The sequence below is a fragment of the Chiloscyllium punctatum genome, chromosome 10 (genome assembly GCF_047496795.1).
Source record: "Chiloscyllium punctatum isolate Juve2018m chromosome 10, sChiPun1.3, whole genome shotgun sequence".
Lineage (NCBI taxonomy): Eukaryota > Metazoa > Chordata > Chondrichthyes > Orectolobiformes > Hemiscylliidae > Chiloscyllium > Chiloscyllium punctatum.
The window spans coordinates 82,358,678-82,377,815 of NC_092748.1; the positions used below are offsets into that span (position 1 = coordinate 82,358,678).

Sequence of the window (19,138 nt, forward strand, 5' to 3'; positions counted from 1 at the left end):
AGTACTCAGGGTCTCTGAGATTGTTTGCTGCACCCTGCACAACCTAACCCTGTGACAGAAAGAGATTTAGAGGGGCTGATGGTGCAGTCGTCTTGGACAAGGAAGACCATTAGTCTGATAGAGGTGCTGAGGGAGCGGATGTTGATGATGAGCATGCTGAAGAGACCACAGCAGTGCTGAGCTGAGGCAGACAGGTCCAAGAAAAGCGAACAGTGACTAGTTTTGAGGAAGAATATCTTTGCTACAAAAATAAAGGAAGAATCAGGACTATGAACCAATTATGACACAAATACATTCATGCCCTCAGTTTAAATTTAAATGAAGTATTTTGTTTACCATTCACTAAGTTAATTCATTCCCAATAATCTGATGTTGCCTGCCAAATGCATCATGAAGCTTTGAAAGGTTACACGGCCTTGTATTTTTATGACTGAAACAATCATTTGCAAGGGACACTTAGATGTGGAGGGTCTGAACTATCCTTATTGACTTGCAGAACCAGAACCTGCATCTAGCATCCCCACTTTCTAGAGGGTAGCAAAGAATAAATGTCAGCACGGTTTGCACTGTACCACACAAAGCACATATGCTGAGCAGTGCTTGTCAATGTTGTTCACAAGGATAACAAAAATAATCAGAAATGCAAAACATTGAAACAGATCATAGGTCTTTTTGACAAAGTACTTTTTTAAAAAAAAAAAGTATCAGGTCGTACAAAAGGTTTACACTGTGCATCCACTGTGACATCATTGTTATTGAGTCTATCTTTTCATGCTGCTACGTCATTATGCAACATCAGCAGTTGAGCTTGAGGAAGTGTGCTGACTGATTTGTAAGATTGCCGCTAATGACTTTGGGCATACTGTGATAGTCTGGGGACAAGAGGGCTCTAGTGTGTTTTGGGCATCTTCCACAGCTGCAGAGCAATCTCCATGACTTGACCTGATGGAGGCATTTGGTCACTAGCTAAAGGAAGTAGTGTGGTAGGGCACCTCAAGTTATGTGACCCTCTAACTTGGTCAAGATTAGAAAACTATATCAGTAACAATTTGGGTTGCCAAAGTACAATCCTGTTGTAGATAAAATTATGCACTAGTTGTTAAAATGCATAATTGCAAAATGCAATAATATCAATCTAGCTCTATTTAAAAAGAGCTTCAAGAGCCTTGGAAATGTCATGTCAAAAAACACAGTTAATTATATGATATTTAGGTGACATGTTCAAGTGTTTGGGTTAATTTACTTGTGCGAGCAGGGAGAAAGGTTTGCAGATACTTAGCCTTGGATAGGACTTTTGGTAAAGCAGGAGGTAAAACCAATGACTGCAGATGCTGGAAACCAGATTCTGGATTAGTGGTGCTGGAAGAGCACAGCAGTTCAGGCAGCATCCAAGGAGCTTCGAAATCGACGTTTCGGGCAAAAGCCCTTCATTAGGAAGTTTACATGTGGTCTTTGGAAGTAATTAAGGATTTGATGGCTTTTAAAAAGTTTCATCATGGTAATACCTATTAACAGAATTTTTCACTTCTGGTCTTCCTTTCACCATTTTGGGGAAGAAGAAAGGAGACGAACAGCCATGGTCAGTCACTGTTTAAGATAGAAGGTGTCCTTATGGTGTGTCAAGCAAAAATTGTCATATCATAGCCACGTTATCATCAGGTCCCATTTAAATGCCTCTAGCCGGTTATGGAGTTTGAATGAATATTCTGCTACAATTCACCGGTTAGTGTGGTAAAGCATTTTCAGGCCTTTATGTGAAGCTGGCCAGTAGTTAGAGGTGATGTATAGGGATGCCACAAATATTTTGGCAGAGCGCTCAATCTTTGTGGTCTCACGTGTATTTGTACTTAACCATATAAAATTTTCCAGAGCCTGCATTTTGATCTGTAGCAGCCTTTTTAATCACTGCTAATTAGGTCAGTTAAGACCTAGAGACACCACCCACACCCTCCACCTCCTCCACGACTTCAGTTTCCCCTGTCCCCAACGTCTCATCTTCACCATGGATATCCAATCCTCTACACCTCCCTCCGCCATGACCAGGGCCTCCAAGCCCTCCGTTTCTTCCTCTCCCGATGTCCCCAACAGTACCCTTCCACCGATACACCCATTTGTTTGGCTGAACTGGTCCTCACCCTCAACAATTTCTCCTTCAAATCCTCCCACTTCTCCAGACCAAAGGGGTAGCCAGGGGCACCCGTATGGGCCCCAGCTATGCCTGTCTCTTTGTTGGCTACATATAACAGTCCATCTTCTGGAGTTACACTGGCACCACTCCCCACCTCTTCCTCCGCTACATTGATGACTGCATTGGCGCCACCTCGTGCTCCTGCGAGGAGGTTGAGCAATTCATCAACTTCACCAACACATTCCACCCTGACCTTGAATTTACCTGGACAATCTCTGACACCTCCCTTCCCTTCCTGGACCTCTCCATCTCCATTAATGACGACCGACTTGACACTGACATTTTTTTGTTTTACAAACCCACCCACTCCCACAGCTACCGGGATTACACCTCTTCCCACCCTACCTCCTACAAAAATGCCATCCCGTATTTCCAATTCCTCTGCCTCCGCTGAATCTGCTCCCAGGAGGACCAGTTCCACCACAGAACACACCAGATGGTCTCCTTCTTTAGAGACTGCAATTTCCCTTCCCACGTGGTTAAAGATGCCCTCCAACACATCTCGTCCACATTCTGCACCTCCGCCCTCAGATACCACTCCTCCAACCGTAACAAGGACAAAACCCCCCGGTGCTCACCTTCCACCCTACCAACCTTCACATAAACCAAATCATCCAACGACATTTCCGCCACCTTCAAACTGATCCCACTACCTTCAAACTGATCCCACCACCAGGGATATATTTCCCTCGCCACCCCTTTCCACCTTCTGCAAAGACCATTCCATCAGTGAATACCTGGTCAGGTCCGTGCCCCCCAACAATCCATCCTCCTGTCCTGGCACCTTCCCCTGCCACCACAGGAATCGCAAAACCTGCGCCCACACCACCTCTCTCACCTCCATCCAAGGCCCCAAAGGAGCCTTCCACATCCATCAAAGTTTTTTTTCTGCACATCCACCAATATCATTTATTGTATCCATTGCTCCCGATGTGGTCTCCTCTACATTGGGAAGACTGGACACCTCCTCGCAGAGTGCTTTAGGGAACCTCTCTGGGACACCAGCACCAATCAACCACACCACCCTGTGGCCCAACATTTCAACTCCCCCTCACACTCAGCAGAGGACATGGAGGCCCTGGGCTGCCTCTACCGCCACTCCCTCACCATCCGATATCTGGAGGAAGAACGCCTCATCTTCTGCCTCGGAACACTTCAACCCCAGGGCATCAATGTGGGCTTCACCAGTTTCCTCATTTCCCCTTCCCCCACCTCACCCCAGTTCCAAACTTCCCGCTCAGCACTGTCCCCATGACTTGTCCTACCTGCCTATCTTCCTTTCCAGCTATCTTCTCCACCGTCTGACCTATCACCTTCATCCCCACGTAATGTGCAACTGAACAACCTGCACATTACAAGAGTTGAGAGTACATAGAACAGTGCAGGAACAGGCCCTTGAGACCACCACGTCTGCACCAACCACAATGCCATTCTAAACTAATCCTGGATATGTTCTACATCCCTCTATTCCCTGCCTGTTCATGTGTCTGTCGAAATTCTCAAATGTTGCCATCATATCTACTTCTACCACCTCCCCGGCAGTGCATTTCACCTTCTGTTTAACAAAAGCCTGCATAGACTCTCCGTCTTATCCAAGCCTCTCGTAATTCTGTGTACTTGTAACAACTCGTCCCTCAGCATCTGACATTTTAGCAAAAATGATCCTAGTATGTCCACCCTCTCATCATAATTAATACACTGCTGATAAACACCCTGGTAAACCTCTTTGGCAGTTGAGAATGTGGTGCTGGAAAAGCATAGCAGGTCAGGCAGCATCCGAGGAGGAGATGAGTCGATATTTCGGGCAAAAGCCCTTCATCAGGAATGAGGCTGTGAGCTGGGGGTGGGGGGGAAGTAGATGAGAGTGCAATAGGTGGATGGAGTTGGGGCAATGGTAATAGGTCGAAGAGGAGGCTAGAGGAGATGGGTAGGAAGGAAGATGGACAGGTCATGAGGGTAATGTCAAGTTGGGTCAGGGATAAGTGGGGGGAGAGGAAATGAGGAAACTGGTAAAATCCACATTGATGCTGTGGGGTTGGAGGATCCCGAGGCGGAAGATGAGATGTTCTTCCTCCAGGCATCAGGTGGTTAGGAAGTGCCAATGAAGGAGGCCTAGGACCTGCACGTCCATGGTGGAGTTGGAGGGGGAGTTGAAGTGTTCGCCACGGGGCAATGGGATTGGTTGATGTGGGTTTCCTAGAGATGTTCTCCGAAGCGGTCTGCATGTAGCCATCTTGTATCCCCAATGTAGAGTAGACCGCATTGGGAGCAACAGATACAGTAAATGACATGTGTGGAAGTCCAAGTAAAAGTCCCATCTCTGGTGTGGAAGGGGAGGGGGGAGTTGTAAGATTCTGACTGTCAGCCCTATTTATGCATCTCTCTATTTTATCGACTTCTATTAAGTCTCCCCTCAGCCTCCACAGCTCGAGAACGCAACCTGAGTTCTTCTAGCCGTTTCTTATCACTCATACCCTGTAATCCATGCAGCATCCTCTTCTGCACCCTCTCCAAAACTTCCCTATCCATTCTGTAATGTGGCAGGAATTGAATGCACTATTCTCAGTGCGGCCTAACCAAAGTCTACTAAAGCTGCAACATGATATCCTGACTCTTGTACTCAATTTCCTGACTAATGAGGGCAAGCAGCCATAGGCCCTCATCTTGTTACAACTTCCAAATTGTATATCAGGGTTAAATACCATATGCCACTGCTCTGCCCATCTGACCAACCTATCTATCTTCCTGTAACCTACAACCATCAGCTTTGCTATTAACTGCTCTACCAATCTCTGTCATCTGCAGATTTGCTTAACATTTTCCCCCACATTTTCATTTATATCACTTATATACATAACAAACAATAAGGGTCCCAGTACTGATCCTTGTGGTACACTGCTGGAACACTGGCCTCCTGACACTCAAACAGCCTTCTACCACTATCCTTTGTCCTATTACAAAGCCAGTTTCTGATCCATTTTGCCAAGTTTCCCTCCATTCCATGTGATTTAACTTTCTCAAGCAGTTTCCCACGTGGGACCTTGTAAAAAGCTTTGCTAAGATCCATATAAAATTGATTTTTTAAAAAAACATTTGTTTGTTTTTGTGGGATGTGGACATTGCTGGCTGGTCAACATTTATTGCCTGTCCCTGGTTGGCCTTGAGAAGATGGTGGTGAGCTACCACCTTGAACCGCTGCATTCCACCTGCTGTCATTTGATCCACAATGTCATTAGGGAGGGAATTCCAGGATTCTCCCCCAGCAACAATGAAGGAATGGCAATATATTTCCAAGTCAGGATGGTGAGTGGCTTGGAGGGGATGTTGAAGGTGGTAATGTTCCCATATATCAGCTTCCCTCATCCTTCTAGATGGTAGTGGGAATGGGTTTGGAAGATACTGTCTGAGGATCTTTGGTGAATTACTGCAGTGTATCTTGTAGATGATACCCACTGTTACTGAGCATTGGTGGTGGAGGTAGTGGATGCTTGTGGATGAAGTGCCAATCAAGTGGGCTGCTTTGTCCTGGATGCTGTCAAGCTTCAACTTAACTTCCCTCATCCACACACTTGATCACATTTTCAAAAGTCTATATTTGTTAGACAAGGCTATGCTGACTACCCCTAATTAACCAATGACTTTCCAAGTGGATATTAATTTGCTCCTTTGGAATTTTCTCCAGTAGTTTCCCTACTACTGATGTGAGACTCGCCAGTCTGTAGTTTCCTGCTTCATCTCTACCTTCCCTCTTTAAAAGATGAAGCCACATTAGTTGTCTCGCAGTCCTCTGGCACTCTTTTTTTTGCTTCCCACCCCACGCCCTTGACCAGGGAGGAATTCTAAATTTGTCAGAGTCCCTGCAACTTCCTGCCTCACCTCCCACAGTAGGTTTGGATGCAGTTCATCAAGGCCAGTAGATTTGTCCATTTTCAAGTGTGACAGAGCCTGCAATATGTCCCCATTTCCCATGTCAAACCATGCATGTTCCTCAGTCGCTTTACTTGAATTCCATACCTACGTTCTCCTTTCCAAAGTGAAGACCAAAGCGGAGTGTTCATTCAACAACCTTTCGCACACAGCTTGCTCCCTTGGTTAGATTCTTGTCACCTTTTGACTTTTTACTTGTTCACCATGTTTCTAAGCTATTTACTTTTCAAATATTTCTGAACAAAACCCTATCACAAGTTTTACTCAACTCCAGATGCCTGTAGTATTTCCCTTTTCTTCCACTGCAGCTATTTATTTTAAATGTTTAGAAAACATTCAGCGCAACTACTCTCAAAATCAGTTAATTTATGCTCATTTTAACTCAGCAGTTTTAGACCCAATTTTTTCTTTAAATTAGATTTAGTGAATGGAAGTAGATTGGGAAGCATGAGTTCTACCCATCCTCCACTTTTCCTTCCTTTTTGCTATTGCAGTATTCATGCAATTTTTTAAAAAATCTGTAATGGAATGTCAAATCAGGCTCATCTCAGCACTTTGTGGAGTAACTTTAACCTGTTTCAATTTCCTGTATGTTATCTACTGGTCTCCTCAAGTTACTGGTCACATTTGAATTCCTTGCTATAAATCATCTCCACTTTTTTGGTAATGGCACTGCAGTGTGCGAAAACATTGTAAAATGTAATCCTATAATCAAGTTAAATTGAATGGATGGGGTATGAGATCCATTGTCAACTGAGAAGTACCTACCCCCACAACCCTAAGTCCTGTCAAGAAATGGGTTGCATTCAGCACAGCCAACCAATTTTCAACTACTAATAGATCCCATTATCACTTAACTAGCTTCTGTTCTTCCCTGGCATACTATGAACAATCCTTTTTGTCCTCCTCCATTTCCTTGCCCTTCTTAATCCCCCCATCTCCACCAATCCGTTTGCTCTTCTTTTCTCTCCTACACTCCAATGCCTGTCAATCATTTTCTAGCTGCTGCTAGTTCTGAAGAAAGGTCACTGAACTCAAAACATTAATCCTGTTTTGTCTCCACAGATGCTACAAGCGTGCTGGGTTTTTCCAATTTGTTTTTGCTTGATTAGATAGGATAGCTATATTTTGAGTCTGAAGAGGTAATAATATCAGGAATGAAGAAGTGCTCATGCCCGACCGATTCTCCTGCTCCTTGGATGCTGCCTGACCTGCTGCGCTTTTCCAGCAACACATTTTCAGCTCCGATGATGCAGAGTCCGTTTGGAGGTTTTAAAAAGAACAGGGGGAAGAAACAAAGGGACATCAGTGGGAGTATGTGCAAACTCCCAAGCAGTAGTCCCTCAGTGTGAAAGATTAAAAATCAACAAATATTAGGAGCATCTAAAAAGAATAGAGCAAGAATTATGGCTAACTCTAATTGTCATGAGTTGGGCTAATCAAATAGGAAAGAATAGCCGCAACAAATTAATGGAGTGCAGGGATAGTTTCATAGAATCCCCGTATTGTGGAAAGAGGCCATTCGGTCTGCATTGGCCCTCAAAGAGCATCCCACCCAAACCCATGCCCCTACCCTATCCCTGTAAACCTGCATTTACTATGGGCTAGGGTACTTAGCTTGCACATCCCTGGACACTACAGACAATTTAGCAATTTCCTGGACCAATATACCTGGAGCTAACCAGGATGCAGACTATCTTGAATCTGGCAATTTGTAATGAGACAGGTTTAATGAATCACCTCTGAGTAATGTATGGATCATATTATAATAGAATTTAATATTCTATTTGAGAGTGAGAAACATGGATCAGAAACAACTGTGTTTAACTTAAATAAACTGAATTTCAGTGATATGAGCATAGAGTTGTCTAAAGTGAACTGGGTTGATAGGTTAGGAGGAATAACAGTCAGCAAGCAGTGGCAGACATTTCAGGAAATAATTCAGTCTTTTCATCAAAAATATATTCCAGCAAGGAGGAAAGATTCTAAGAGACTAATAAACCAACCATGGTTAAGCAATGAAGTTAGGCAGGATACTAAATTGAACGAAGAAGCATACAAGGAAGTCAATGTCAGTCATCGCCCCAAAGACTAGGATAAGTTCAGAATCCAGCAAAGGAAAATTAAAAAGATAGTAAAGACAGTGAAAATAAACTGAGGGCAAATTGGCAAGGAAGTTTTTTTTAATAAAAAGACTGACGAGCAGATTTATAATATATAAAAAGCAAGAGAGGTCCAAGTAAACATGAGCCTCTTGGAAAATAAAACTGAGAAATGGTTTTGGGGAGCAAGGAGTTGAACAGATACATTGCATCACACTTTGTGGTGGATATGCTTTGAACATTCCATTAATACTAAAGAATACAGGGAAAAACTAGGCATCATCACCATCATTAAAGAAGTGATCTTTGACAGGCAAACTAATGGGGCTAAAAGCAGATAAGTGCCCAATCCTGATGGCTTGCATCCTAGGATCCTTAAAGAGATAGTGGATACATTGATTGTAATTTTCCAAAAATTATTGGAATCTGGAGAGGTACCACTGCAGTGGAAAAACTGCCAATGTGACATACCTATTCAAAATTGAAGGGAAGCAAAAAGCAGGTAACTATAGTCTGTTTAGCTTAATATCTTTTGTTGGACAAGTATTGGAAAATTAAGAAATAGCACATTTAGAAAATTATAATCAAGCAGAGCCTGTATGGCTTCATGTCATGGATGTGACTAAATTATTAGTTTTTCAAGGAAGTGTTAACCAGACTGGATAGAAGGGAATCTGTATTTGGAGTTCCAGGAGGCATTTGACGACGAAATATCCAACAAAAGGTTAAGTCATGACATGAGAGTCCATGGTGCTGGAGGTAATATATTGGCATGGATAGAGAATTGGCTAATGAGTAGAAAACAACAGCAAGTTTTTTTCAGGTTGACAACCTGTAACCAGTGGGGTTCCATACGCATTAGTGCTGAGACAGTGAATGTTTACAAGATGTATTAATAACTTTTGAAGAAGGAAATGAATGCACTATAGTCAAATTTGGAAACAAAAATTAGTGGAAAGGCAGGCTATAAGGGGAAAAAGGCTATTTACAGAAAGATATTGATAGGTTAAGTGGGCAAAAAGGTGTCAAATGGAATATAATGTTGGAAAATCTGATATTCACTTGGAAGGAAGAACCAAAGAACAGTATTATTTAAATGGAGAAAATCTACTAAAAGCTGCAACGTGAAGGAACTTTTAGGTAATTCCATACATAACATCCAAAGCTAGCGCACAGGTCCAGCAGGTTTTTTAGGAAAGCTAATGAAATATTAGCACTTATTTCAAGGAGGTTGGAGTAAGAGTAGGAAAGTCATACTGCAACTATACAAGATGCTAATTAGACCACATCTGGAGTACTCTTAAGTAGTTTTGGTCCCCGTATTTAAGGAAATATTAAACCTTTCCATGGAGGCAATTAAGAGAAGGTTCACTTTAATGATCTCTGGTATTGAGCAAAGGCTAAACAACTTGGGACTCTACTGATTGGATTTAAATGAGGGGTGATTCCATTAAAACACATCCTTCAAGATTTTAAGGGTTTGACAAAGTAAATGCTGCGAATGTTTCTGCTCATGGGAGAATCTAGGACCAGAGAGCATAGTCACAGAATAAAGGAGTGCCAATTTAAGATTGAGAAGAGGAGGAATTTCTTCTCAAAGAGTTGAGAGATGTTGGAACTCCTTGCCACAGAGGGCTATGGAGCAAGAGTTCTTGTGTTCATTTAAGGCTGAGACAGAAATTTTAAATCAGTAGCGGAATCAAGAGTTATGGGGAAAGCGTGGGAAAGTGACATTAAGCATGTCTGACCATCCATGATCCATTTGAATGACGGAGCAGGCCCCCGGAGCCAAACAGCTGCCTCCTGTTCTTATTTCTTGTGGTCATTTGGACTTGCTTATTAAAAGAAAATTTGCAAATGTACAAGTGTAATCTAATTCTATGTTAAAGGAAAACTGACTAGCTTGAAAATAGAGCCAGCACTTTTTTTTTTCTTCAAATGTACCAATTTAAAGCTGATAATATTTGGTGCCATTATTTGCAGCAATAAATGTCTTCGTTCTCATTAACTTTGTATACCTATGGGAGAAATATTATTTTGCTATCTACATAATGAATTTACTTTTATAATCACAATATTCAACTGAATATTATAGGACTTCTGCCATGGTCAGGTGATGTGGCCTCCACTGAGTGTGCTCCAAGTTAAAGTTGCAGCTCCCAGGCAATCTTGTAAGCAGATCTGTCAAGAAAATAAACTCATATGTGAACCTTCCTTCTTTCAACATCTGAATAAAGACAGTGATTTGCAGAAGTAAGTATATTTAAGCAGTTATATATGATGAATAATAGAGTAAAACTCATTACAGCTTATGTATGGTTTTCTAAGTTAATCAACAATGTTTTTGAGTATAGACTTGGGACATTGGTAAGACCTCTTCTGGAATACTGTGTCCAGTCTGATCACCCAGTTATAGGAAGGATATTATCAAGCTGGAGAGGGTTCAGAAGAGGTTTTGCTGGGAATGGAAGATTTGATTTAGAAAGAAAGGCTGGGACTTCTTTCATAAGAACATGAGGTTGACAGATGACCTGATAGAAGTTCATAAAATAATGAGAGGTATAGATAGAGTTGATTATAGTTGTCTGTTCCCTAATATGGGGAATTTCAAGATGAGGGAGCTGTTTTTAAGGTGATAGGAGAGAGATTTAAAGAAGAGATGAGGTAAAGTTTTTATACAGGGTGATTTTGTTTGTGGAATTAACTTCCTGAAGAAGTGGTGGATGCGGGTACAATTACAACATTTAAAAGACATTTGGATGGATACATAAATAAGGAATGTTTGGTGGGGGGGGTGGTTGGGAAGGGGAGTGGTGTGGAATATGGGCCAGGAGGAGGCAGGTGGGACTAGTTTAGTTTGGATTATGTTCAGCATGGACTAGTTGGACCAAGGATTTGTTTCTGTACTGTATGACTTTAGGTTTCCTTCATAGTATATTTTATATAGATTTAATCAACATTTACATTGGTTAACAAATTCTTAGTAATGCACGTGATGTTTTAGATCAACTTTTATGCTCATCTACCATGCACCTTCATAGGAAAATTAACACTAAAGCTCTTTTGAGACATTTATTCTTAATTATAGCTGTGCTGTAAATTATTAAATCTGATTAAATTACTTAATTATTTTTGTTACATGCAGGTATGGAGTTGAATGCTTGTCATTTGAATCTGTGAATGATATTGTTGTTCCGGCTTATGACGAAAACAAGAAACGTTGCTTTTTCCAGAGTGATTTGCTGCTCTTCAGTTGTGCAGGTTCAAATGGAAACCATAAAAGGATCTGTCCATGCAGAGACTATATGAAAGGACAAGTTGCCCTATGCCAAGAATGTGTATAGCAGTTCCTTATCCATATACAAAATAGATTGTGCTGAAATGCAGGGGATAGTAAGTCTTCATAAGGACCAAGCATTTGGTTAACTGTTTCTGAAGGCATCCCTCAAAAAATACTGAAGGAAAATGTGTTTTTGAGTTAAAATTAAAGTATTTGTTTGAAGAAAATAAACATTAATGAATCCCTGCTGAACCTTTCAATAAGAAAACCTTAACAAATTATTCAATTTCCTTGTCCAACTTGTGTATAGAAGAAAACTGATTTTGAGAAGGATTGGCATACAGCTGTGAGTTGCAGGTGAACTAGTAAATATTCTAAATTCAGAAACCATGTTACAAATGAAATTAAGGTCAGACAACAATAAATAATGATTGATAACTAAATATGCTGCAAGAGGCTGCTCAATAAGCTTTGATTTAATTTTAGTTCCGGCAAAAATCCAAAAATTATTTGTTTTCAAGGTCTTATTTCCAGGTTAATGAAGATCCAATTCAATGTTCCATTGTAATCATGCAACAGGTCAAAGCATCCTGGTAGCTGTTCTTTCAGGTGTGATTTCCTTTTAAGTGTGACTAGTGGTGTCAGTTATTTCGAGTAAAGAGTCATATGCTGATGTTGTTAGCAGTAATAACTGCTTGAAATACATAATACTAGTTTTAAATCATGGCTTGAGTTTTGATTTAAATGGTTGAACTAAAAGAGTATTGAACTACTATGAAATGAATAGAGTTCCCAGAATGTATTGATAACATTATAATCTTTTTGGCTTTTATTAGGACATCTTTAGGTTGCTGGCAATGTTATGAAGTAACTGCCCTTTAGCCAGTGTCAACTGATTCTAATTAGACTTATTTCAGACCATGAATAAATTAGTTTAATGGGCATTTTAAGTAGCAGCTTCCAGTTTGAAAAATAATTGCTGTTGTAATTTGTATAGAAACATCCTGATGTAAACATTTTTAAAAACCTTGTTTGTAAAATCGTGTTTACTATACAGTGAAGTGGAATTTCATATTTTGCACTTTCTTTTCGGGCTCAGGATTGTTTTACATTTTAGGCAGAACGTTAGTTCTTTTGTTAGCCACACAGCAAATAAGCAACAATATAATTTCAATTAAATATTCATGTAACTAAATTGTTAAGAAAACCAGTAGAATCATTAATTTTTCTGCAAATTATTTAATTGAAGGAAAATGTTTGATCAGATGATTAAATCACATTTAACAACATCAATGTTGCAGAAATAAATGAATTTCTAATTTCCAACATATCCCAAAAATGTCTTCAGGATTGTATTAAAATGACCAATATTGTTCACACATTTCCAGAGCAATCAGGGATGGGTGATAAATGTTGGCCTCGCCTGGATCCCACGAATGAATAAAAATAATAAGGTATCAAAATGATAGATGGTTAATTACAATGGTGCTGTTGATGAATGATTTTACAACTCTTAAAACAGTTGATACACAATTTACATATGCTCATTTCATGCTCATATTGCAATTGTTATGTTGATAACACAGATTGTCGTATCATTGATTTCCATTATGTGAATGAGGTGTGTCAATCAGCAAAGGATGTTTTTTTTTAAATCAATGTTTAAAAAAGTGTGGCATTTGGAAATGAAAGGTAGTGACATACAGTTAAGCTACAGCAGCTAAACCTCATTGACAGGACATATATCCAAACAGGTTTGCACATTTGTAAATAAAAGAAACACAATTTACTTTTTTAGATGCTTTGTAACTTGCTTTGCTTTTGTGATGTGCTTGTAAATATTAAACATTTCCTGTAGCTAAGATGCAATGTAATGTAAATTATGTGCCTTTTTAAGGGTAATAAAGTTGTTTTATCAACTTGTATAATACTATATATACTTCATAACGGTCAAAATTTCAACCAAATGCATAAAGTTATGAAGTAAGGAAATGGTTTTCCTGTATATTTGCAAAAGTGGCATATATCGAAGTGAGGTGTGCTTTGAAAGCTGCTAAGAAATTGTTTCCACAGTTTTGATGAGCAGGAAACATCTTTATTTTTTAATAAATCTTTTAAGTGAAGAGAATTTCTTCCATTGGTTTGTACATTGTCTTGTATAAATATACAGAGTAGAAAGTTATTGGAGCATAAGTTATCTTGATTAACATCAATATTGTTAAATGCTGTTTCTTTTCACTGAAGAATTTGAAGCACACTTCATGCACAGATTGTGCTGCATATGTTTTTAATTGCAGCATGTTACAACATATTAAACTAATACAATAGATTCCATCAAAGTGCAGACAAAAAACTTAAATTCCCACCCCTGTGCTCACACTTACATAAGTAATTATTCTAACTTGTTGCTTAAAATCAGGCCTTCCCTGAGTTTTGTAACAATACTATAACCTCCAGAACTTAGCTATTGATGATTAAAGCTCAACAATTCTGTCTGCATAAATATAGAAATAGTGAGGATCTCAATACTATTACCATGCAATGGCATAAACTCCAGTCTAAATGCTGGAGCTGGTCAAAAGAGCACAACAAACAATGAATGTTCTGAAATATTTCCTAAACTTTGATAAAGATTTTGGTTGTCTTTATTTAAAGATGGAAAGAATAAGAAAGTAATTTATTTAATCGATTGTATTTTTTGATTCTGTTTTGATTTACAGCCTTGTAAAATTTTCAGAAATTACTTGGCTTAAGGGTTTGATGTGACATTTCTCTCCCACTGAATATTGTATCACTTCACTTCTTCAGTCTGTGTTCAATTTGATATTAGCAATGTGTACTACATTATCTCATATGTTCTGGCTATGGCTCAGTTGCAGCATTCTCATCTCAAAAGGTCCCACTCTAGTGTAGAGCTCAGAGGTGCTGTATAAATGCAGATTTATGTTGTAGTTTAGGCGTTTTAAGTTTTCATAAGTGGAATTTGAGGAGATAATGTCTTTTTATAAACATTTCTAAGACTTATTTAGAAAAAGTATTCATTTCTAGTTTTTAATTGTTAATTTCAGTGTTTCTAAATATTCAATAAAATATCTACTCAATGTCATTCAAATAAAAATATCTTTAAACTTGGTTACAGTATAACACCTTGATTATCAGTGCGGATATCTGTTTTGCCATTTAAAGCTGCTCTTAAATCCTGCCCAATTTTGCATATAATGATTTTCTTATGTCAACAATATATCAGCACTGTTCAATCATCATTGAGAAATTTTTCAGTCTAGTATCAACTCAGATCTTTAAGCTAATCTGATTTTATTTTAATAACTTATGTTCAAAGTTCACTTATCTGTATCAAAGTAGTATTCCACTAGAAAAAATTTATATTTGAAATTAAGCAGCCCAATATTACACTTGTATTGGTTTCAAGGTTGGTGTATTAACTACAACATAGACCTGAATCAATTTATGGGGAAAATTGATCAATATCTACTCTGCTATTATACCAAATATCTTGGATCTGCACACGATGTTCATTCATTGAACATGGTGAACAGAATAAATGTGCATACTTGCGCATTTAGCTGTATGTATTACGTCAAGTTGTACTCAAGATCTCAAAACAGCACTTAGTATCAATGTTGTTCAGCTTTTCATTTTGACAAGGTGATATAGAAGCTCAAATGCCCTTTTGTTTGATGCACAGCACTACCAAGGAACAATGTATGGCACATATGGAGTGTCTCGGTCAGCCTATTTGGATTCAGATTATTTCCTCTGATTTGCACTGCTGAGAGGTTATCAACTGAAAATTGTAGTGTAATGTAAGAGTTAAGGATATGAATGCTTTGCAAAGCACAAGGGTTAATCAAAGGCTCATTTTGTTTTTCAGGGAGCATTTAATAACTTTTTTAAAGCATAAACATATACAGGGCAATGAGACAAAATTACACAGATTAGTTGGTGATTGCTGTATCAAAGAATTAGCAGCCACTGTTCTCGTGGCCTGCCTTCACAATGTAAATTTCTAAAAATCATGTAGCTTCTATTTTGGGTGGCAGTGATATATTAAAAATTACATTTACCATGATCTTCAGTTCTCATCCCTGTTGAAGGCCTTGACCAGTTTATTTCAATTTAGACACGGTCACACACAGCTTACTGGCTCAGTACGAAGGAAAAGGCAAAAACTAGGATGAACTTTAATATTGCTATTTATTCATCATACCCAATTCTATTCTTGAACCTAGTTGTATAGGTGATGACCATGGATGTGTAGGATAAGGATATGTGCAAATCACTAATTTGGGATTTATATTAATGATCATAGTGGTATTTTCAGTGAAGTCTGGATATAATTTAGTGCAAGATAACACAGAAGCTCAAATGCCCTTTTGTTTGATGCACAGCACTACCAAGGAACAATTTATGGCACATATGGAGTGTCTCGGGTGATACAATCTGCCCACTGTAATTTTATATATTCCATGCAATTACTATGCATCTGTGTGTATCTGAACCTCCCCTCAATATAATGACCATGCACTGAGAGGGTAGGTTCAAGTGCATCTTCACTCCTGCTACCAGAAGATCTGGCCTATAATGTATGAAATAGGTGATAAAGAATCTAAACGCTCCTCAATATTGCGTGTTAGTTCCACTTTCATTCTGATTGTAAAGTTCAATATACCTTAGGCAGAGTAGATTTTAACTGTGATCGATTAGAATAAATGAAGCAGTATCCCATTACCGCCTCATTTACACTAGTACTTGCCACCACCATATATAAAGGAGTCTTCGTCCAGTTGAAATACTTGTTATTTCAAGACGTTGCTCTTTCAATGTACAAATTGATGAATATGTCAGCTTGATTGTAAATGATGCACAACTAAGCAGAGCAGAACATAACAAAATCCATATGTAGCCAGATTTATTGAATGATGCAATGCAAGATGTTCCTAAATGGTAAGTTTAATGTTCTTATAGCAACAAAGAGGAGTACTATTTTAGGTTTCACAAGAACAGTCATGTTGTTCTGGGCCCAGCTGTCCAGTCTGATCCAGTGCCAGCAAGCCATGTGCTTCATCCTGATAATGGCATTCAGCCCTCAAAAGTGACCAGGCCTGCCCCTGGCAGATTGGGCCACTGCTTAGCATGTTTTTCTGATGAGTGATCTACTAGTTAAAATCTACCCTTTGCTCCTGAAAAGATAATACATAACCAAGAGGTGCATCTTCAATCTTTTAAAACTATCAAGTTCACCACGTTTAGCATCATTTGAGTTTAGTCCACTAGGTTTGATGTTAAATGGGATATAGGACAGTGACCATTTTTTAACAGTCACTGCTATTGTCTTGATTGATTCATTCCAAATCTTACAATCTTCATTCCTGTAGAACTGAGCCACCACAGCATATTTTCTTCTTGTCTATCATTCAAAGCTCTCATAATTATGCGTTTGTTTTATTCGTGGCACTGTGTCAATCAGAAGCCTAGAAGTAAACAGAAGGTTGAAATTGATAATTAACCTTTGACATAAATGCCAGAACTGTTGACTTTCATGAGGCAAGATATGACTTTCAGCCTATTTATTTTAATACCTGAATATGTTAAAATGGCAAAACAGTAAACTTTGGTATGCTAATAAATATTTTCCTAAGGTGTAAGCAGTGCCTCAGCAGCTTTTGACTCAGAACATCATGAGTTTCAATTCCGTTCCAGAGATGCAAACGAATAATTCAGGCTGATTCTTTCTAAGAAGCAGAATTGAGGCAATGTTGCTTGGTCAGAAGGTGTAGTTTTTTGGGTGACCTATAAAACAAGATGTTTCATCCTCTTAGGTGATTAATTTTGGGAGAAGGGGAGTTCCTGCTCGTATCCTGCTTGGTCAATATTTCTTCCTTTAATTTAATTAACGATTACACCATTTGTCAGACATAAATTGAATACTCTGTTACAACAATAATTACACTTCAAAAGTACTTCATTTGTTTTACAGTGCATTGGAACATCCTAAGATCATGGTAGGTTCTTTTTTGAACTGCTCCCTTTTAACATTAGCCATTTGCACATCTCACTCCACACCAAGTCTTCATTGTAACCAAACACAATCCATCCATAATTAGTGAGGTTCCCTTTGTAAAGATAAATGGTTGGGAACACATCATTCACATGTAATTAATGTACTGTCAGAAGTGGTGGACCAGGACCCAGAGATGGATATTTTACCTCCAAGGTAGGAATGGCACAGGTTAGCTGCAGCCAAACAGAACTGGATGCCAATTTTAAGTGAGCCTAGTTGCAAATGATAGCTGTCACAATCCAGCTTTTGTATGGCGATTACTGCTGACAACTATTGTAACTGAGCCATTTGGAAGCTTGACTATTATGAATTCCAAATTCATTTATGTTTCTTAGAGTAATTTCAAATAAACTAGTTAACAGAAGTTGTTCCACCTTCATTTCAATTTACCTCCTTCCCCTCTCATTATCTTCCCTCACCTTTTAGTTAATTTCAAAATTCCTGATTTTCTGATGCTGGCTAATAGTTGAGAAAACGTATTGTGGGTGATTAGGTGATGAGAAGAAAAGAATGTTCAGTTGTAAGACTATCTCTGGGTACTGGGGGAGGGGGAAGAATTACCCCCAAGTCTAACTACAGTAAATGTCCCACTTTGCATCCTCTAATGAAACAAACTTGACATAGCTGCTACTAAAACTGCACGCCAATCCCTTCCATCTAATTAGGCAACTCAGCACATTTTCACAGTTGAAAATTTTCAACTATTATGTTGCTATTTTCTACTAAATGTGAATATATACACAGCTATGCCATAACTAAAAGCGATAGCCAATAATTCATGTTGACACAAATAGCTGTTGCCTGTCAAAACCAGTATAGAGTAATCATACAATAGATGAAAGAAATTGTGTTGGTAAGAATGAACAAGAAAAGCATATATTCCTTGGAAAATGAAAGTCTAAAGTGGAAGAGCAAAGCAAAATATGGGGTTATTAATTGACATGTTAACTTGCATGGCTATATTTATAATGTCGTAAAATCTAAATGCAATTCTTTTTATTTATGGAACAATGTTTAAAAGTGGAATTTGTTAAACTTGTGTAGCATCTTGAATAGGTTACAATAATAGTGTTTATTTAGTTCTGCTTTCCAGTTTATAAAAACCATAAGGACATTGGAGAAGATCTTTGTTGGAAAGGTATTTGGAAAAAAGTATTGGATGACATCAGAATAAAAGGAACATCTGAACAGTCTGGGATTTGGGCTTCCTGTACACATGAAAAAACAAAGGATTAATGTAAGAGTTCTTTTGAATCCATAATCCTGTTTAAAACCCTTTTACCATCCTTCAGACTTTTAAAAGAAAACAAAAGAACTCTGGGGGTTGTAAACCAGAGACAAAAATAGAAATTGATGGAAAAGCTGAGCAGGTCTGGCAGCATCTGTGGAGGGAGATCAGTGTTTTGAAGAAGGATCACTCGACCTGAAACATTAATTTTGATCTCCCTCCACAGATGCTGTTGGACCTGCTCGGCTTTTCCAGCAATTTCTATTTTTGTCTCTGATTATAGATTCTCTTACTATTTTAATACGTGAGTATTTGTTCTGTCTAGTTTTGG

The 19,138-nt window shown here is 38.8% G+C and overlaps 2 protein-coding genes across 9 annotated transcripts in view; one reads left to right on the forward strand and one right to left on the reverse strand.

Annotated features, from left to right (window-relative positions):
- mgat5 (alpha-1,6-mannosylglycoprotein 6-beta-N-acetylglucosaminyltransferase) overlaps positions 1–13,625 on the forward strand; it is a 168,733-nt gene extending 155,108 nt beyond the window's left edge. For all 7 annotated transcript variants that reach the window (XM_072579655.1, XM_072579653.1, XM_072579658.1 and 4 more), the window contains 2 exons: positions 10,313–10,470; positions 11,363–13,625. In XM_072579655.1, the coding sequence (XP_072435756.1) occupies positions 10,313–10,470; positions 11,363–11,561 (357 nt within the window). In that variant the 3' untranslated portion in view covers positions 11,562–13,625. The remainder of the gene's footprint in view (positions 1–10,312; positions 10,471–11,362) is intronic.
- A 1,751-nt stretch (positions 13,626–15,376) lies between these two features.
- The window catches only part of LOC140482342 (transmembrane protein 163a-like), a 231,262-nt gene continuing 227,500 nt past the window's right edge, over positions 15,377–19,138 (reverse strand). For both annotated transcript variants that reach the window (XM_072579660.1, XM_072579661.1), the window contains one exon: positions 15,377–16,989. In XM_072579660.1, the coding sequence (XP_072435761.1) occupies positions 16,929–16,989 (61 nt within the window). In that variant the 3' untranslated portion in view covers positions 15,377–16,928. The remainder of the gene's footprint in view (positions 16,990–19,138) is intronic.